Source organism: Salvia hispanica, chromosome 1 (genome assembly GCF_029641045.1).
Source record: "Salvia hispanica isolate PSC_SH4W2 chromosome 1, Shi_PSC_v1, whole genome shotgun sequence".
Taxonomy (NCBI): domain Eukaryota; kingdom Viridiplantae; phylum Streptophyta; class Magnoliopsida; order Lamiales; family Lamiaceae; genus Salvia; species Salvia hispanica.
The window spans coordinates 66,125,923-66,146,251 of NC_142692.1; the positions used below are offsets into that span (position 1 = coordinate 66,125,923).

A 20,329-nucleotide genomic window follows, 5' to 3' on the forward strand; every position below is an offset into this window, starting at 1 on the left:
ACAGCGCAGTTGGTTCCGGAAGGACAGATTTGTATGATTGACCAATGATCAAATTTCACTATTGTCGTGTAGTTGCAACACTTCTCAGGCATAAGTGTGAGGCCTTGGGAGGTAGGCTTCTGGCAGGCAGTGGGTTAGGCCCTCCTCCTTAACGGGTTATTGCGTACCCTGATTTAACACCTCTCACAGTATTGTTGGAATGGGATGTACGGGGCTCTTAAGATTGGAGTTTCAACTTTTTTGTATGATTAAAAGTTGTACTCCCTCCGTCCCACGTTACCTGAGTCACTTCTTTTTTGCACTCGTTTTGAAAAAATAATAATAAATAGTTAAAGTGGAGAAAAAATAAAGTAAAAAAGAGAATACTATAGTTAAGACTCTTCTCTACATTATTCTCTCTCTTATTTTTCTTTCTCTCTACTTTAACTATTTATTATTATTTTTTCAAAACGAGTAAAAAAAAGAAATGACTCAAGTAACTTGGGACAGAGAGGGAATTCAGTATTTAATTGTCGTGAATTTCGAATTGTTGTTTTGCACTTAATTTACTTTGGAAATACATAGACTGATAGACACGATTCCCAGAAATTTAATTAAAAATGGTAGAAACGAGAGAATCAATATTAATGATATTTTAGTTTTTGAGGTGCACTTGGTGCGGCCTCTCATAGATCAAAATTAAAATCAAAGTTAATGATATTGATTTGGAACAATTAACTTAAAAATAATTGTAGTAAACTACAAAGACCGATTTTATAAGTAAATGATTACTGAATGAAGATAATAAAATAACAATAAATATTGTGGTTGAAACAATGTTGTCATGACTTGGTCTGGATATGAACTCGACAAACTGAATAAGTGTAAAAACTAAAAAGTACTACTAAAACACAATCATATATTAAACATTTAAAAGCCTCACAAATACCCAGCAAATTAAAGCATCAACGTGGATGCTTTCCCGTATTCACATCTAGTATTATATAGAAGAATAGAAGATACTCACGATATATATGGTTGTAATCAATCGAGATTATTTAGTTTAATCATGAATTAAGATGCATTATCAGTCACTCATTTTTATTAAATGAGTGGTTCAGAATTTGACACGTAAAAAATATTTTTAGATTAATTAATTATGAAAAGATAGAATGGTAATTTCATAGTAGGAGTACATTTTATCATAAATACCTTTTTTTTATTTTAAAAATTTAATTTTTTTTATCAACTACATATACAATTGAGGTCAACTACATATATAATGTCAACTACACATACAATTCATGTCAACTATATACATATAAAGTCAACTAAAAGTAATTGACATTTGATGTGCAGACTATTGACGATACCCCCGAGTTGACATAATCTACTTGTAGTTGATATTTTAAAAATGTTATGGATGAGTGGCTAAAAATACATCTCAATTCTCAATTAAGCTAAAAAATCTCAACCTAACAGGACCTTATATAAACTTCCATCTTTGATTTAAATGATTATATAAGTGAATTATACTCAGAGTCCAACACTTAATCTCGAGACAATAACAATATATAAAATAATCTTGATTTACAATAGATGGAACATTTTTTTTGGTCAACGAACTTTGCCAAAGTATCATTTTAGGTCTGTGAACTTTGAAAATATCATTTGAGGTCTGTCAACTATGGGTTAATATCAATTGAAGTATTTTTTTACTATTTTCAAGTTTTTCTGGATGAAAATACCCTCCAATATTTCTAAGGGTATATATTTTTATTAAACTTATCATATACTCATATTTTTTTTATAAATATCTTCACTATATATTTTTATGAATTTTCTAAATATAATTTGACCTTCAATATTATCACTTAATTTTGTGACATCCAAGAAAAGATCCTTATTCAACTTTTTACTATTAAAGAAAAGTTTTTTGTTCAATTTTAAAATTCTTTAATATAAAAAATTGAAGAAGCAATTTTACTTGCATGTCACAAAATTAAGTGATAATATTGAAGGTCAAATTATATTTAGAAAATTCGTCAAAAATATATTGTAAAGATATTTATAAAAAATATGAGTATATGATAAGTTTATTAAAAATATATACTCTTTAAGGTATTGAGGTATGTTCGTCCAGAAAAATTTGAAAATAGTAAAAAAGTATTTCAAATGAAATTAACTCATAGTTGATGGACCTCAAATAATATTTTCAAAGTTCACGAACCTAAAATGATACTTTGGCAAAAATTAATCTCAGATATTATCAGTTCAATTCAATCTCAATTAATTTCAGACAAATTAATCTCAATCCATCGCATTATCTTATTGATGACGTAAGGGTTTGTTCATTTATACGATGAGAAAGGTCATAGGATGACGTCATCTGGGCGTCAGCATGACGTAAAATGTGGCAAATAAAACACGCCCCCTTCTTCTGAAGGAAGAAGAATCCACAGCTGCCTCTGTGGCCCCACTCCTTGTCCCAAAATCAACTAACGGAATTAAACTCCTCCAACTATAAAACCCCAATGCATGAAGCCAAATTTAATACTCAATTCAAATTCACATCCCACTTCACAAAAGTATAAAAATCCCCTCCAAAAAATATCAACAAAACATACATACAAACATGTCCAACGTTGTCACCGATCCTCGCCCCGTTGTCCGAAAATTCCTGGCTCGGCCTCAGCACGAAGGCGTCGGCGCCACCGTCAGAAGAAGCATCGGAAGGTTAGACAATCTCAACTACTTCTTCATCAAATTTATCTTTTTTTTGGCAATCAATTCTAAACTTTATTTTTTTTTTAATTTGAAGATTTGAGCTGAAATACTTCGACCCTTTTCTTGTTCTGGACGAGTTCTCAGGTGTGGTTATTGTCTCTGTTTTATTTATTTTTAAGTTCTTGAATGAGTTCGACTTGATTTCGTGTTGTAATATTTTGTGAAATGGGATTGCAGTTACTGCTCCTGCTGGATTTCCTGATCACCCACATAGAGGTTTGTTCATCATTTTCCCCTTTTTTCTTTGATGATAATTGTTTTTTTAATTATGGTGATTAATAGTGATGTATCTCTGTTTTCATGGTATTATAGGATTCGAGACCGTCACCTACATGCTGCAGGTATAGAGCTACACTGTTTTCTAATGTGTATTGTTTGACATCATAGTATTGACTTGAAAAAGTTTTTCTATAGTTGCTCTTTTAAATAATTTCATGTTTTGAAAGGATCTTGTTGTCCGAATGCTAGCATATAATAATACAACAGCATAAGCAAGCAACATTAGAAAATTAGGAGATGGACCATGTCATGATTTTGCCATAATGAATGGCTAGGAAAGCTGATCTTCAAGTGGATGTGACTGTGAAGAAAGCAACATTCATCATTTGTTTAAGTTGACAAATTAAATAATTAATTGGACTTGAACATGCCTCAATCATCTACTTTCTGCACCTTACTAGGCCGGCATGACAAAAGATTAGTACTTATATTATTTTGTTGTTTAGTTATGAATCTGTACTTATTCTCGGGATAGTATCAATATTTGAATTAGTCTTGATTGGTCCCCATTGTGATAAAATTGATCAATTTAATCTCGAGCAACTGAACACTCACTATTATGTACTGGTTTGTCAGGGAGCGGTGACACACGAGGACTTTGAGGGGCACAAGGGCACGATCGAAGCCGGTGACCTACAATGGATGACCGCAGGAAGAGGTATTGTCCACTCAGAAATGCCTGCAGCAGAGGGAACTCAAAAGGGGTTGCAATTATGGATCAACCTCTCCTCCAAACACAAAATGTGAGTGCCCCATTACTCTCTCTACACTATGAAAAAGACAAACACCCTTCTTTCCTTTTCAATAGTGCTACCAAGTGGAGTATCAAAAGTGGTCACACATTACTAACTTTATGTGTAGGATTGAGCCAAAGTATCAAGAAATGAAGAGCACAGATATAAAAGAAGCTTCTAGAAACGGTGTCGAAGTGAGAGTGATTGCAGGGGAATCATTGGGTGTGAGGTCAGAGATATACACAAGAACTCCCACCATGTATCTTGACTTCACACTCAAGCCAGGGGCACACATTAGGCAGCCAATACCCCTGTCTTGGAATGCCTTTGTGTATGTTTTGGAGGGAGAAGGTGTGTTTGGGAAGGAGAGATGTTCGGCCGTGTCGGCCCACCACCTGCTCCTCCTTGGGGAGGGCGATGGCCTCTACGCCTCCAACAAGTCATCCAAGGCGCTGAGGTTTATTCTGGTTGGAGGCGAGCCGCTGGGGGAGCCCGTGCGCCAGTATGGACCCTTTGTGATGAACACACAAGAACAAATTGATCAAACTATTGAGGATTATGAGAATTGTACTAATGGATTTGAGAAGGCTAGGCAGTGGAAGTCTCAATCCAGTTTTGTATTTGGTTATTGATTACTTTAGTAGTTTGTTATTGTTATGATCATGTCATTTTGTTGTTGCACACATATATTCAATAGTTAAGTGATAAAGATCATTATGTCGTGTAATATATTTCTCTCCTAAATATTTCACAAAAATCCGTTTCTAGATTAACTAGATTATGAAGGAACCATAGTTTGAGGTTTTCTACAATATCTTTTTTCTCTCGTGTCTCCTCTATTAAATATAAAAATTAATCTTGTTAAGTATTTTACAACCCTTCCCGAAATTGATATCCTCATCTTTAAATAATGTACTTACTACAATATTTCCGTAATTAGTCTAATACAACTGCCAATTTGTAGAGAAATTATTTATATAGCTAATTTTATTTTTAAAGTATCAAAAAAAATATAATTATCCTATTTATAGTTCATTGGTTTTCTTATAAATGTTGCGGAATGATATCCATACTTACACGTTCACTAATTGTAAGGGTCATAGAATTGCAACATATCCAATCATTATTTGTTTGTTAAGAAAAAAAAAAAAAGATTTGAATCCTCCGAAAATCCTCACAAATGCATAAGCTTTCGCACCCTAGATAGGAACAATAGTTAAACTCAGTTTTTCGAAGAGTTTTTAATTTCACAGCATTATTTTTTGTTATTTGCTTAAGTTACAATAAAATTTCATTTGCTCATTTAGATTAATTCATTAATACTAATACTATTATCATTATTTGATGGGGTGTGTTTAGGGCTGGGTAAATATACCGAAATACCGCATTTACTGTACCGAAAAATACCGAATTTGCAGTTTACCGCAATTTGCGGTATGGTATGATACCTTACCGATAGACTTCGGTACGGTAAAGGTATAGATTTTCGTATACCGCGGTATACCGCACATTCGATATATACCAAAAATGAGGTATATATCGACTATGTTGTATAATACCGTTATTAATTTATACCGAACATACAATATATATCAAAAAATGAGGTATATGCCGATTATATGTATTTATCAAGTGGATTGAGAAATAATTTAGTGAAGAGATGCAAATCAAGTCCACTGTATGGATTTGATAGTTGAAGTTTTGTTGATTTGAATCTTATGAACAAGATTTGATTGTAATGGAGTTTTAATATTTTGGACGTTATTTAAATAGGTGAAATTTTATTTTAAATATTTGGTTATAAAATAATGAACCACATGTATAATGGTATGTCATATCTTATTTTGGTATACCTTAAAAGTAAGGTATACCCAAATATGGTATGGTATACCGCATAAACGGTATGGTAACGGTATCGGAAATTGTCATACTGAATTTTCGGTATACCGCATTGCGGTATATCGAATATTCAGTAAGGTATATGTATGACATTTTATCATACGCAATTCGAGGTACGATATGCGGTATGACATTCTTGGTGCGGTATACCGTACGGCGCCACCCCTAGGTGTGTTATATTGCTAACTTCCTCTTAAATTATTAACTACAACTAAATAATAATCATTGTATCATTAAATCAAGGCATAAGATAATCCGGCATGAGTATCAATGTCAAGCCAATTAGGGGTTTATTAATGTCAATTCACAATAAAATAGTTATAATCCACTTTTAAAAAATATCTCAAAACTTTAAATAATTATAACTATCTCAATTTGAATTAATTTTTTACACAATATATATAATATTAAAGATAATATTATAAGGATTCTAACGAGATCTCACTTGCATATGTTCCGATGTCAAAATTTGAATTCTTTTATTTTTAATTGTGTCAATACTATAATATATATACAATGTCAATGCAAAATTGTATGATATATTCAAGAAACCACATTAATATTTTTTTATATATTTTTTTTTATATACTACTATATAGATTTTTATCCCAAACCCTGAATTTGATCATTCTTCTAATCTATTTAAATTCAAATAATAAAAAAAAACTACATATGCCAATTTATGGACCACTAGCTCTCTGAAAATTCTATGGACTTTAAATTAATTATGGTTAACAATTAAAAAATGAGTTAATAATTGATCACGTCTCATAATTAATTAAAATTTGTTTAATTAATTAAAAGATGAGTTAACAATTTTATCTCAATATCATTTTCTGTTGAAGTGAATTTGTTTAATTAAAATTTATATGCTTGAATTTAATTTGTCTGACTAAAGTATACTCCAAAATTTATTTATTTATCTATCTATCGTAAATAATAATATTTGTAGTTAATAATATTTCGTGATTGGCTCCTGCAATTTTGGAATCTGTGTTTGTCTTCGTTTTCCTGTGTCTCCGCAGATTTCTGAGGGATCTCCATCGTTTATGGCGCGGCTCACAATGGCATCCACAATCCAACCGATTTCTCGTATGCCTCTTCTACATTACCTCACCTCTTGACCCCATACTCACCCACACAACACAGGGGAAAAAAGGAAGAAACACAAAAACAGAGAGCAAAACGGAAGAACGCGTCTTTCTCTCGCGTGGTATTTGGAATTCGCCATTCCAACGGGATCTCATTCCCCGATCACTCTCTGGGGAACGTGATGCCGATCTCCACAAAGGAGGAGGGCGCTCTCAAGAAGACCACTTCTTCCCCCATGAGTTTTAGGAAGCTCGTCCCCAAAATTCTCCGCTCCAATTCCATGAAGAACCTCTTCAAATCCAAAAAACCCCGCCCTCCCGCCGAGATCGTCCGCGATGTCGCCAGACTCCTCATCTGCATCGATTCCCTTTCCAACGACGCTACCACCCCCAGGCGCAATGATAAGGTACCGTACCGTGCCCTATCAGATCTAATCTACCACATTGCTCTCGTCTTGTTTTTTTAACACTTTTGATTGCAGTTGGCGCAATTGGATGCCGATATCAGGGAGCTGAAATCGATTCTGTACGGAATTGAGGAATCGGAGCCTGTTGCAGAAGCTTGTGCGCAATTGACTCAGGAATTCTTCGCCGGCGACACAATGCGGCTGCTCATTCGCTGCCTCCCCAAATTAAACTTCGAGGTAACACACTTTTTTACGAGAGCAATGCTTCTGTTTTTGGATTGAGTTTTTGTGATCGCATGGACGTGTTTTTTCCTCTGTGAAGACTCGCAAGGATGCAACGAGAGTGGTTGCGAATCTGCAAAGGCAACCTGTTCATTCACGGTTGATTGCTTCTGACTACTGGGAAAAGAACATTGATCTTTTGGACGTTATGATCACTGGGTGAGTAATTTACACATGCATTCTAGTATAGTTCAGATTGCTGCTAGTTAGAGCTTTCGATAGCTTTCATCTTTGTATCGATGTATGGAGACTTTACTGCGTTTACTTGCTTCATGAATTATCAGAATTTCATAACGCAGATTAAACTGATAAATGTCCCTTCTTTAACTAGAATATCTCTATTTTTTCTACTATATGCGAAATGCTAGTATATGGAGACTTTACTGCGTTTACTTGCTTCCTGAACCATCATAATTTTGTAGCCTTTTCTGCAGATGAAACTGATGAATATCCCTCTTTTTTCCTAGAATACATCTCTCCTTTTCTAGTATATGCAAAATGCTGGTTTTACATTACATTTTTTACAGGCACGAAGATCCTTCCGTTGCTCTGCATTACGGAGGAATGTTAAGGGACTGCCTAAGACATCAGGTGGTCGCTAGGTAAGAAGCGTAACAATATAGACATTCCGAATCATATTTTTGTCATTCAGATGCCACTCTCTCATTCACTCCATGAACTCTTGATCTTTCTTTGCTCGCAGTTATGTTTTGAAGTCAGCCCATATAAAGAAGTTTTTCGACTACATTCAACTTCCAAATTTTGATGTTGCTTCGGATGCTGCTACTACCTTTAAGGTTTTCCATTATGATTTCAGTTTCTGTGTCTTAGTTGTTTATTCCCTGGCTAATTCTATATGTTATGAATTCATCATCACTTAAGATTTTAGTGATACCTAGCTAAGGAGCAGTTGCTTTTGGATTTTCTCTATGGTAGTCTTATATCTCTAGTGGAAAAAAATAACTGTCTATCAAACTTTTCACTCTCCTATATGGTCTATGTTCATAGTATTTCTATTGATGTTACATTCCGGGTAATTACATTTCTATTATATTAATAAGTAGCCAATTTTTTCCTCCATGTTGTAAACACTTTAGTTCAATAATTTGGTGCAGGGATGTATATTTGATTGATAGACCATGTTGATTTCTGGATGTGCTTTTAGTAATATGTGATTTATATATCTTACCCTTGCATTCTTAATAGTATCATGTGACTGAAGTTATATGTTTTCCTGGTATATTCAGGAGCTCATGACACGGCATAAGTCCACTGTTGCAGAATTTCTCACAGAAAATTATAGTTGGGTATGGTTTTCTTTTCCCTATTTAGTTGTTGCAAATTTAATAGGAAGTAGTACATTAGCTTCTTGCTTCTGTTTGTGAAATTTTCCCAAAGTTTTAAGTACCTTACATTTATCCTAATGTTTTCGCCGTAGTTCTTTTCTGATTTCAACTCAAAGTTGCTGGAGTCTCCAAACTACATGACCCGTCGCCAAGCTATCAAGGTATGGAGTTTCCTAAGAATCGCCCTTTTCTGTTTCGAAACGACTGGCAATCTTTTGCATTCGTGTATTTTTCAACCCTTACCTCCATTGGACTAAAAGTAATAAAATGACTACTAATGTTGATCTTGCTGTAAGATGTAAGACATTTGAGACTAACGATAACTTTTGCTTTTCAGCTTCTAGGAGACATGTTGCTTGATAGATCTAACTCCGGGGTCATGGTGCGTTATGTCAGCTCCAAGAACAATATGAAAGTTCTCATGAATCTAATGAGGGTAACATCTCTTTAACCTCTGAAAGCTTCCATTGATGATATTACAACATCTAATGTTGGTGTGTGTTGCAGGAAACACACAAGTGCATACAGATCGATGCATTCCACGTGTTCAAGGTATCGATCACCTCCTACCCTGAACACTAGCTACTCATACTATAATCAGTTTTGTGGTGTACTCGTGCTAACTCAGCCATGTGTGCAGCTGTTCGTGGCGAACAAGAACAAGCCTGCTGATATCATCAACATACTCGCTGCCAACAGAAACAAACTCCTGCGGTTTTTTGATGGCTTCAACACCGAGAAAGGTAAACCCGGTGATCTAACATAACAATGCAACATGCTGTAAGAGTGATGAGGCTAAGTAAGGATTTTTTGTGCAGAGGATGAGATGTTTGCGGCAGACAAAGCTCTGGTGGTTAAGGAGATCAGAGAACTTGTGGCGACGGCTCCGGTGGGATGCTCCGGGGAATTGTTCAAGCCCATCGCAGGCCAACTTGAGCAATCTGTTGGAGCTGTTCATACAAGAAAATGCCAATAATGTGTTTGTAGATAGTTGAAAGTTGGCAAACTACTTACTCATACTTCCACAGAATTCGATTTTTTTTTTCTGTCAAGTATGAGCTTTTCTGGAGATTCAGCTTAAGATTTTGATTCTTTAGGGAAAAAAAAAGAAAAAGAAAATCTCCCCTGCCATGTGTGTTTTAGCAGCCTAGCGCAAGGGGTACACAATTTTGAACCAGTATTGTTACGAATTAATGTAATTAGTACTACTATCATGATATAATGAGTAAAACTAAAATTATTAGATGCAAATATCAAATAAAGTTGTTCACTAATATACAACTTTCTCGCTCGAAAACAATACTTTTAATTTTTAGCTTATGATTCACTGTGTAACAAAGCCATTTATTTTCAGAAGAATGGAGTTTTGCAAATTGATTATTTCGTTTCTAGATTTTAGAATTCAGCATTACTATCTACCTATGCAAATATGTTTATAGGGCTGACTTAGTCCCCAAAAGTCTAAATTTTGGACGAAATTTGATATTTCCATGAACTTCAAATTTATAGCATAAATCATATTTGTAAGCCTTGTAGGCAACTTTTCACAATTGAAATTCCCACAAAATTGAGGAAATATTTTTAAATTCAAGCAACGCGCAAGACGACTCGGTTTACACGTTAAAATGTTGTTGTTCCCGGTACTGACTATTTGTCCAACTACATAATTCGGTGTGCCATGTCGAATCCAATTTAGGAGAACATCTAACTTGTGAGAAATTTGTTACAATGCTAAAATTCATGATATTTTATGAATAATAGTAAATAATATTAATTTTATGTAAAATTGATAAACTAAAAAATAAAAAATAATTGAAATGTGTTACTAGTTTAAAACGAATAAATAGAAAATAGATAGAGGGAAAGAAAGGAGAATAAAAAGTGGCGGCACATATTATATTATGTTACTATAAATGATCAAAATATATTTAAAGTCTAAACAAAATGTATCAAACTAAAAATTAAAAAATGGCTACTTTTATTAGTAGCACTTTTTTTTCATTTTGTAATTGAATGATCGTTTCATGGTTTCATTTACCGTCTTCTTCTCAATAAATCTCATCGGTCGACGCCGCCTGTCGGAACACCACCGCCGCCGTTATCTTTAATCGGTAAGCTCATAAAGTTCCTATCTTGCTTTACTTTTCGCTAGATCGACATTGATTTGATCCTAAATTTCAAGCATTCAATTTGAATGGTAAAATCGAAAATCAAACGGAACCCTAATTGTTAATGGTCTGGGATTTGACGGATAAAGCGTTCTAATAAGGAGTATATGTCGATGTTTCCATCTCTTTCTCAGCAACTCATTTGCTCAGCTTCTTATAAAGAATAGCGATGCATCTATGTATATAGAGATTGATTTGTGCCTAATTTGTGAACAAGCACTACTTGTTATGACACTTTAACTGCTGAGTGCTGTAAACCCAAATGGCTAATCTGTGGAATGTGGGACCCATTTTTTTATATTAGTTTTATAATAAAATGTGAGTGAATTGAGTTAGTGGAACGTGGGACTTACTTATTATTTATGGTAAAAATGAAGTGTGACTCTTAATTGGGGACGGACCAAAATAGAAAAGTGTGACTCTGAATCAGGGACGGAGGGAGTATTATGCATTAATGTGGGAAAGTGATTGATTTTTCTGGTATGTTTACTAGTTGAATTAGGGAGATTTGAGATGGTGGTGTGTTTTGAGGCTACACCTAAAAAGATTGCAGCTACGACAGCGTTTTTTCTTTTCGGTTGCTCGTTATTTGGATATGGTTTGCACCTTTCTCATGTCAATGTTGCTCCTCAACAAGCTCGACTTCAAGCTCGGAATGATTACATTAGAGCGAGATTGAAGAAGCTACACGGAGATAAATCGTTCTAGCCCATGGATTATAAAGTCGTGCTTTTATTCATAGTGTTTGAATCTTATAAACAATGCAGAGGGCTTCATCAAACATATACTAGTACTTTTTATTATCTGCTTAGTGATTGTTTTGAAGCTTGGTAGATATGAGCACATTTATTCGTTTTACAGCAGTCACGTTAGTTTGCACACGTTGCTATGAATGTAAGCGCATTTCTTCTACTCCCGGTTGGAGCTGCTTGTTCGGTTAGCAGCATAACTACTTATTGGTCTGTTTGCTTATTACTGCTGCATAAGTTAGTAAATACTTAGAAATGTAAAAAAATTGGTGATGTTACAGATATTCACCTGCACACCCCTTTAGGTAGATAGTATTTGAGTTACTGATCGAATAAGGAGTGTTATAATCATTGAGCACGAGCACGAGCACGCATGCTCACATCGAAGAGCACGCCGCTGCTTTAAATGTCCTTAGATTAGTAACTTTTCTAATACTATTAACTTTTTACAAAAAACAACCTTCTTGAGTCTAAAAGCCTAGCTAATAAAGTTTCATAGCATAAAATCATAAAGTGAAATACGTAATAGTACTATATTTTCATGTTAAGCTTAAGAGCATCCACAATGAGTAGAGGGGGGAGGTGCTGCGCCGTTCATTGCAGGGGAAAGGAACGGCTGGGATGGCAGGGCAACAGATGCGGGGGGACGGGGATGGGGCTGGCTGGAGCATCCATTGGGGGTGTTCTTGAGACAAGCAAATACGGAGTACTACTTCAACTTTAAATGTTATCCTAATTGATAAATACACAGTACAAGGGTGGCAGATAGGTTCACATTGCTAATTCATACTCCCTCCGTCCTAAGATAAGTGACTTACTTCCTTTAGGCACGAGATTTAAGGAATGGTATTTAAATAAGTTAAAGTGGAGAGAGTACAGTATGAGAGAGAGAAAAGTAGAGGAGAGAAGATAGAATAAAGTAGGTGGAGAATAAAGCAAGAGAGATGACTTTTTGCTAAAAATTGAAATAGGTCACTTATAGTGGGACACCCAAAAAGGAATACGAGTCACTTATTGGGACGGAGGAAGTATATTTTGTTGTCCCAACTAGATTATTTCATAATTATTTTTTGAAACGTCCCAAATTCAACAGCCTTAAACATAAGATCAAGAAATCGAAAGTGCTTAATAATTCAAGTTATACGCAACTCTAAAAGGTAAAAACCTCTGTTGCTCCTCATATTAGTAGAATATAAGACGAAGCTTTGATTTGCTTATAAATTCGAGGTGAATCAATACTATTTCTTTATTTAGATTTGCTTTATAATACACATACAGTAGTACTACTATAGACCGCAGAGAAGTTCGCAATTAAACTTTTGCAATTTCTGTTACCAAAAAGGATATTGACATGTTACTGGATTATAAGTTAATTGAAACAAACAGAATTAACAATGTTCATAACTCAGCCCAAAAAATATAACAATCAAGCCAAAAAAGGATCTAAGACATGAATATCAAGAAAGCAACAATCTATAACAATTAGCAACCTCAACCAACTAATATGGTTTCCCTCACATAAAGGAAAAGAAAAGACAAACACTTCAACTTTAACTACTTGCACCCTTTCCTTTCTTCTTCTGAAGTTTCTTCATGTAAAATTCCAATTCTTTGCCCTCCAAAATATACCTATTTCCAGAAGAAGAAAAAATTTAAATAAATCTTTAAAACAATGCTTAAGATAAAAATCTAAAAACTGGTTAAGAAACACAACATAATTAAGTGGCTCGAAACATAAATGTTCACAAAAAAAGAAACCCTGCTAGATTCACATTTAATTCATATACTTTGGACTACAAATAATGCTCTAATGATATGAACAATCTTTTTGCCTTAATGCAGGTTGTAATCAAACATGTATAGCCTAGAAAAATTCAGGTGTAAAACACGTACCCGTCACATCGGCCGCACTGGCCAGGACGAGAGGCAATTGCTGCCAACAGACGACCACCACCAAATTGTTCTTCAATATGTGCGTCGATCTTTCGGTCCTGCTGACGTTTCTCTAGTTTTCTCTGAACATGGTTGCTTTTCTTTACCTCCTCAGTAGCAGCAGCCTCAGTGATTTCCTAAACCAGGAAAGAGCTAAAGAATTAATACTGCTAATTACAATTCCCAATCCATTAATAAAAATAACAGGTCAGGCAAAGCAGTATACAGTGCACATAACAAAGATATACCTCCCCTTCCTTCTTGGCAGCAGCCTTCTTCTTGCGACCGATTTCAACTCCATAGTGCTGTAGGTACCACTGCTTGAATGGTGCAGCATCAACTTGAACAATAGCACCCTTGACCAGAGTTTGTGTTCTGACCAGCTCATTGTTTGATGCATTGTAAACCACATCCAGAATACGGGTCTTTCGGGTTACAGCTTCACTACCCCAAGAATAGTTTCCTGTATCCAACCTCAAGGCACGCCACTTCACATTGCCTCCCCGAACTCTCACCCTTCTCACTGTCTTGTTGCTCGACAACTTTGTGTTAGCCGGTTGCCTTCCGAGCTCATACCTAGAGGCACACAATGATTAAAACTACTGAAACAACATAGCTCACTAGATCTCTCAGTGAATTTTAGAGCAGATACCTAATAAGCACTATATACAAATATAATTAAAATAGAACAAAGTTATAGCATAATCAACTGTTTTTTTCAAAATGCTAGTATTATTTCCGATCAATAGACTTGCATCAAATAATTATGCAGCCCTAACTAATCGATCTATGCAAACTTGCAGCGAGTAAGCAATTCAGAAAACATTAATGAAATTCAATAAAAAAAACTGAATCAAACATTACTTTCGCTTCTTCCTCCACGCCTTCTTCTTTCCTCCAGTTGCACGCCTCTTGTGCATCGAATCCCGTGAGATACCTGCGAAAGGATAGCATTTTCTAGCGAAATCAATCAGCGAGGAATTGTAGCGATTGGATGTACTCAAAGTGAAAGAAAAACAATGTTATTACCCATGATTGAGTGACAGCTCGGCCGGATTAGGGTTCCGACGTGGAGAAATATGCAGAGCAGCAACCGTCTTCTTCTTCTGCTTAAAGTCTAACCTAATATTCGTATCCTGCACTTTATAGCTGCTTAGTGGGCTCTTTTCTTGGGCTGAGCTGCATTCAACTAACCTAATATTCCTATCCTGCACTTTATAACTTGTTAGTGGGCTCTCTTCTTGGGCTGAGCTTAATTTAATTAATAAATGAATATATTTATTTATTAGGAATATACTCTATCCCATTTTCTTTTTATTTTGTCCCAATTAACAAGACATATTTCTTTTTTTGGAAACTTTATCTCTCTAATTAATATACTTAGGCCTGTCAAATTGGGTACCCGCGGGTACCCGATCCCGAAATTCCCATAATTCAATACCCGATACCCGATCCGAATTTGATTTCCGATACCCAAATACCCGACTCGGGTATCCAGTCCCGATTGTGATTTTGATTTTTGATTTTTTAGAAAATTAACTACTACTACAATTTTTAGAGTTTATTTAATACTACTATTTAGTTCGAATTTAATACAAAGTTGAAGTACTAGTATTCAAGGGAAAATAGCTACAAACTTTGAGATTTACAAAATTGTTGTAGTAGTCTCAATTTTAGAGAAAATCACTACAAATTTTTAGAAATACAAAATTCGTGTAATAGATCGAATTTTAGAGAAAATAATTACAAACTTTGAGAAATACAAAATTTATAAGTTAAATTATATTAAGAAATTAAATTATATATTAACATCTTTCATCCATCCACATGTAACACATTAAATTACATATTAATATCTTTCATCCATCCATGTATAATTAAGAAATTAAATTATATTTTCATTTTTCATCGATCCAAAATAAAAAATAAAATTAAGAAATTAAATAAAAATTACATCTTTCATTCATCCACAATAAGAAATTATTACATATTAATATCTTTCATCCATCCACATATAATTAAGAAATTAAATTACATTTAATTATAAAAATATATATATTTTATTAATTTTAAAAACAAATCGAATATTCGGGTATACCCGTTTGGGTATCGGGTAACCCGATACCCGATCATCCAAAATTCTCACTACCCGATCCCGATCCGATATCCGAAAAATCGGGTTTTGGGTATCTAATTATCCGACTTTTTCGGGTTTGAATATCGGGTATCCAATACCCGATATCCATTTTGACAAGTCTAAATACACTCAATCACTTTTTCTCACTCCTATTAAAATATTTATGTTTCTTTCTCTTTCTATTTTAATACTTATACACGTCTTTTCTCTCTCCAATTAAACACATTAACCAATAACTTCTAAAATCGAGTGTCGGCCAAGTAGAAGTGGGAATACGGATATCGGATATTGGGTTTACCTGTACCCAACCCGATACCCGCCGGGTATTGGATACCCAATATCCAACTTTATGGAATTGGGTACGAGATTGAATATTGAATAAATCGGGTATTGGGTATTACCCGAATATCCAATTTATTATTTAAAGAATTTTTTAAATTAGGTTTAGACATTTTGGGCTTCAAAAGTTGGGCTAATTTATTTACTAATTATTACAACTTACTAGGTTAACTTTCTCTAAATTTATATAAATATGTCAATCTCTCTTACTCTAGGTCACGGTTTCTCCAAACTCTCACTTCGCGTTCATCCTTTGGAATAATTATTTTTGACTTTTGAAATATATTATTGGTTGCTTTTACAGTTTAATAAAATGTGTAACTTTTACTCCCTCTGTCCATAAAAAATAAAGCAATTTGTGTATGCACGGGTTTTAATGTAGAATTGGTAAAGTAAGAGAGAAGGGAAAAAAGTAAGAGAGAAGGAGAAAAAGTAAGTGAGAAATAGTGTTAGTGAAATGATGTGTAGGGTTATTATTTGTTGAAAACTTTCTATAAATGAATGTGCTCTATTTTTGTGGGCGGCCAAAAATAGTAATTGTGCTCTATTTTTTTGGACGGAGTGAGTATTATTTTACTTACATATTGCATAACCAATCCCCATAAATATAATCATATACTTTAAAATAAAAGTGGATCGGTTTGAGGGTGTGCACTTGTTTAATCGAATCACCTGCAGGTTCTCCACAAGAAAGCATGGTCTAGTGAGAGCTGGTGTTAGAGCTGTGAACTTAGTCAAGGTGGCTTTTGTTGCACTACCTTGTGGAATTGGCATTTTGTATGAGGTGTTGAGATTTTGGCACTGACTCGACTTGAAAGGATTCAATCCGTGCTTCCGTTCCCCTTCCTTGTGATATACTACTATGGTTACTTCTACTCAAAACTGCTGAATTGATAGATGATTGTGAGGGTTCAAGTACTGTCTCAAAAGGTGAAGTGGCAATGCATCTTTGTGGAAAGTATGCAATAACACCCAGAAGGTGTGATTATTTGGCTGAATGTTACGAACTCTCTCAAACCCCTTTCCACTTGTCTTAATCTGTATCGTTCTGTCTTGTATGCTACTCTATTTATGTGACTACTTTATGCAAAAATGAGAAGTAATGAGCCTTAGAGTGAGCAATACATGTAATCAACATTTAAAACTATGGAGCTTTAAAAAGTGCTCCACATGAAATGACTACTGAAAAACAAAACTAGTGAGCTTTAAAATGTGCTCTTTATACTCAACTTCACTAAAAAAACAGTGGTTGAGTGTAGCATCAGTCATTCCACATGACTATGCAATGCAACAACACACTACGTCTTCATCATCGCGAATCCTTCCATTGCGAATCTGAGACTGGTATCTTCCATTGCTGTAACCACTCTGATACTCGCAACCTTGCTGCTGGCGGTGCTGGTAGCTATGAACATGATCGAATCCATATTTTTCATAGCACGTTTTGTCATGACCATAAACGTAGTTCTGATTGTTGATTGATGGCAGGATAGCTCGTTGTGAGGGTGGCTTTGGTCGAGAATGGCTGGGAGCGTGCACGTACCTCCCATCGTGCGAGTAAGCGCTTCCTCCACTGGTTGGCATGACAAGATTGCTGGAACACTGTCCAGCATTCATCCAGCAGAGCTCCGCGGCTCGTCCTGCTCTCCCCAGCATTCTCAGCAGTGAATTTGGATCGACGGTGCCAGATATTTCAACCATGCCATTATCATCCACTCTGAAACTGTGTATTCCTACACATGATCATATTTAGTTAAGCATTTCCATTTATGTCTATTTGAAGTTTTGAACAAAGAAGAGATCTATGAGAAGAAACATACCATGGCATTTGTTCAACACTCTTGCAACAGTCCTCTCCCATGGAGTCCACCAAGATTGAGTGTCCACCCTCACAATACAAGTCTGCATAATAATCAAATCATTCATAAAAAAACGAAAATCTCCATTAAAATGTGGAGTTTCAAAACCTCAAAAATAATGAAAGAAAATGATTAGTTTTCTAACCATGAATGGATGCTCTTGACTACGATCATAGATTCCCATTGGAAGAAATGTTTTTAGAGGATACAGAGATAGTTGTTTGATGTTGGAATTAACTGTGTGATTGCTATTTATAAAGATGAATAGGTATTTTAGAATGGTAAGAAATCTTCAGTCAAAATATCGATATAAAATATTAGTATGAAATTTCACTCCTAAGTAGGATAAAAAGATTTAGATTAGATATTTTACAAGTATTAATATGGGGATTGTGATTTCTCATCTATTTTTTATCCATTTCATTTAAAACTGGTTTCGTTTTTATCGGTTTATTTAAGGATCAACTAATTTTTATTGCGATTTCTCAAAATCTTGTTCTTATTTACATTGCCTTTTGGGGTCCTTTTGAATCTTTTTTATTTTGATGCTAAAATTACCTTAACTTCAAAGAATGAGAATATTCTCTAAAATAAATTCAATTGTTTTATAATTATGATTTAATAAATATGTGGTTCTTCATTTAAACTTTAGATTTCAATTTGTGAATTTATATGCGGAGATCATTTACAAAATAATTTAATTAAAAGTTAATCTTACAAATAAATTTGCTTTTATATGCCTATTCCTGCCTTTAAACAACATGTTCGTGCGAAAGATCAAGGTGTCAGAACACAAAGAACCACCAAATTAGTCTACATTTTTTCTCAATTAGTTCATATTCTCCACATTTACTCATTATTCGAGTAGCAATATTTGTAATATAATTGAACATTATTCTTAAATTTAATTAGATAAATAAATACAATTCATCTATTTAAAGCGGAGATTTCAAATCTGCAATTCAATTCCTTTGAATACATATCATTGTACTTAATGATGATTTTTCTTATAGAACATTGTATTCTCCGCATCACTCATGATTCTATGATCAACTTCGCATTTAATTTTACACAAGAAAGAATAAAATAAAAAATTATACTCTAATTAGTAATTATGTATGAAATCCATGAATAATGATAGTGACTAGTGAGTGCTTTTCCATGAGTTGAGGTGTTAAAATAGAGCTTATCGGCTGCTTTTTATTTCCGTATTGGTCAACCGACCTATCAATTTATCTAGGTATGGGGAAACGGTTCTCGGTTCTTGGTTAACCGTGAACCGACTTTATATTTTCGATTTTCGATTAATCGAGAATCAAAAAAATAAGGTTAAGGTTCGGTTCCGGTTATTAAGTTTAAGCTAATCTCGGTTCCGGTTCTAATCGAGAACCGAAAGGTTATAACCGAATAACCGTTATTTTCTAAATATTTAATGTTAATACATTTATTTTAGTTTTATTATTATTGTTTTGGAAAAGTAAAAATTAGTTTTTGATAAATGATGTGGTTTATATTGGTTTTGGACTTAGTTTTGTAAACTTTGTTGGAATTTTGTTTTTTGATGATGGAATGGAATCATGGTCTTTGTCCTTTTGATTTCACGACTTATTACTTAATGTATTATATTGCACTTGAGTTTGGTTCCTTTGTTGGAACCGAAGACCGAACCGATCGGTTCTTTGAGAAACATCGGTTCTGGATTTTGAAAAAAATGGGAGTCGATTAACCGACTAATCAGTTCGGTCAGAACCGAACCGACCGAATTCCCACCCCTAAATTTATTAATATTTTTAGTCATAACACAATTTACAAAATAAATATTCTAATTATTCAAAAGTACTATACACTAATTCCATTTACATGTATAAATGTATTTAGATCACCTAAACATTTAGTGATACATTTTTTACTGAACAACTAGTACTAGTACAAAATAGTAGTAGTGACGATATATAATGGGATCCACTTGTTATTTTATTTTAACTTTTTTTTTTAAATGAATAAATTATAAATGAATTTAAATTTAATGGCCGAGCAATGAAGGTTACACCTGTTATTTTATAATTATGTAGTAAGACATGTATTGCCAAATAAATCAGGCTAATCTTTTTAACTAATGTATATAAAAGTGAAATTTATATTACACTAATTTTGACTCACTTTTTTTTTATATTTTTTAAAATCTATGCCTGAACTAGTGGATAATTATTTGAGGATACTTGGAGTAGTACTTTGTAGTGATTCAAATCCAAATGTAGTCACATGACTCATATGAGTAGAATATATGAGCAGTCAAATTATATGCCTGTGTGTTGACATAGTGATTACTAATATGAGTATT

At 34.2% G+C, this 20,329-nt stretch overlaps 4 protein-coding genes across 5 annotated transcripts; 3 read left to right on the forward strand and 1 right to left on the reverse strand.

Moving 5' to 3' along the window:
- The first annotated feature begins 2,527 nt into the window (after nt 1-2,527).
- LOC125218785 (RmlC-like cupins superfamily protein) lies at nt 2,528-4,506 on the forward strand. The gene is made up of 6 exons (XM_048120553.2): nt 2,528-2,715; nt 2,801-2,850; nt 2,944-2,982; nt 3,079-3,107; nt 3,622-3,788; nt 3,907-4,506. The coding sequence occupies exons 1-6, from the start codon at nt 2,615-2,617 to the stop codon at nt 4,409-4,411; spliced, it is 891 nt and encodes a 296-aa protein (XP_047976510.1). The 5' UTR covers nt 2,528-2,614; the 3' UTR covers nt 4,412-4,506.
- Nucleotides 4,507-6,659: 2,153 nt separating this feature from the next.
- On the forward strand, nt 6,660-10,085 carry LOC125222827 (putative MO25-like protein At5g47540). The gene is made up of 11 exons (XM_089057059.1): nt 6,660-7,176; nt 7,252-7,413; nt 7,499-7,617; nt 7,986-8,060; nt 8,162-8,255; nt 8,706-8,765; nt 8,897-8,965; nt 9,142-9,240; nt 9,312-9,356; nt 9,445-9,547; nt 9,623-10,085. Exons 1-11 carry the CDS (start codon nt 6,952-6,954, stop codon nt 9,778-9,780), a joined length of 1,209 nt encoding a protein of 402 aa, XP_088913185.1. The 5' UTR covers nt 6,660-6,951; the 3' UTR covers nt 9,781-10,085.
- A 673-nt stretch (nt 10,086-10,758) lies between these two features.
- Nucleotides 10,759-11,884, forward strand: LOC125222830 (bric-a-brac protein). Of its 2 annotated transcripts, none has more exons than XM_089058507.1 (2): nt 10,759-10,915; nt 11,350-11,884. In XM_089058507.1, the coding sequence occupies exon 2, from the start codon at nt 11,486-11,488 to the stop codon at nt 11,678-11,680; it is 195 nt and encodes a 64-aa protein (XP_088914633.1). In that variant the 5' UTR covers nt 10,759-10,915; nt 11,350-11,485; the 3' UTR covers nt 11,681-11,884. The 2 variants fall into 2 exon arrangements, with proteins under 2 accessions (XP_088914633.1, XP_088914629.1); XM_089058503.1 differs by having other exon boundaries at nt 10,761-10,915; nt 11,466-11,884.
- A 1,210-nt stretch (nt 11,885-13,094) lies between these two features.
- On the reverse strand, nt 13,095-14,807 carry LOC125222828 (small ribosomal subunit protein eS8). Its single transcript, XM_089056092.1, has 5 exons — nt 14,683-14,807; nt 14,518-14,590; nt 13,902-14,229; nt 13,615-13,790; nt 13,095-13,350 (listed from the first exon to the last, which is right to left on the reverse strand). The coding sequence occupies exons 1-5, from the start codon at nt 14,684-14,686 to the stop codon at nt 13,272-13,274; spliced, it is 660 nt and encodes a 219-aa protein (XP_088912218.1). The 5' UTR covers nt 14,687-14,807; the 3' UTR covers nt 13,095-13,271.
- Nucleotides 14,808-20,329: the final 5,522 nt, after the last annotated feature.

Bases quoted from the DNA above. Each gene is read 5' to 3' on its own strand.
- LOC125218785 (XM_048120553.2), top strand. From the start codon at position 2,615: ATGTCCAACGTTGTCACCGATCCTCGCCCCGTTGTCCGAAAATTCCTG. The intron at 2,716-2,800 runs GTTAGACAATCT...TTTAATTTGAAG, and splicing joins GTCAGAAGAAGCATCGGAAG to ATTTGAGCTGAAATACTTCG. The intron at 3,789-3,906 runs GTGAGTGCCCCA...CTTTATGTGTAG, and splicing joins CTCTCCTCCAAACACAAAAT to GATTGAGCCAAAGTATCAAG.
- LOC125222827 (XM_089057059.1), top strand. From the start codon at position 6,952: ATGCCGATCTCCACAAAGGAGGAGGGCGCTCTCAAGAAGACCACTTCT. The intron at 9,241-9,311 runs GTAACATCTCTT...TGTGTGTTGCAG, and splicing joins TTCTCATGAATCTAATGAGG to GAAACACACAAGTGCATACA. The intron at 9,357-9,444 runs GTATCGATCACC...CCATGTGTGCAG, and splicing joins ATGCATTCCACGTGTTCAAG to CTGTTCGTGGCGAACAAGAA.
- LOC125222830 (XM_089058507.1), top strand. From the start codon at position 11,486: ATGGTGGTGTGTTTTGAGGCTACACCTAAAAAGATTGCAGCTACGACA.
- LOC125222828 (XM_089056092.1), bottom strand. The intron at 13,791-13,901 runs GTATATCTTTGT...TTCCTGGTTTAG, and splicing joins CTGCCAAGAAGGAAGGGGAG to GAAATCACTGAGGCTGCTGC. The intron at 13,351-13,614 runs GTACGTGTTTTA...TTCTGGAAATAG, and splicing joins CAGTGCGGCCGATGTGACGG to GTATATTTTGGAGGGCAAAG.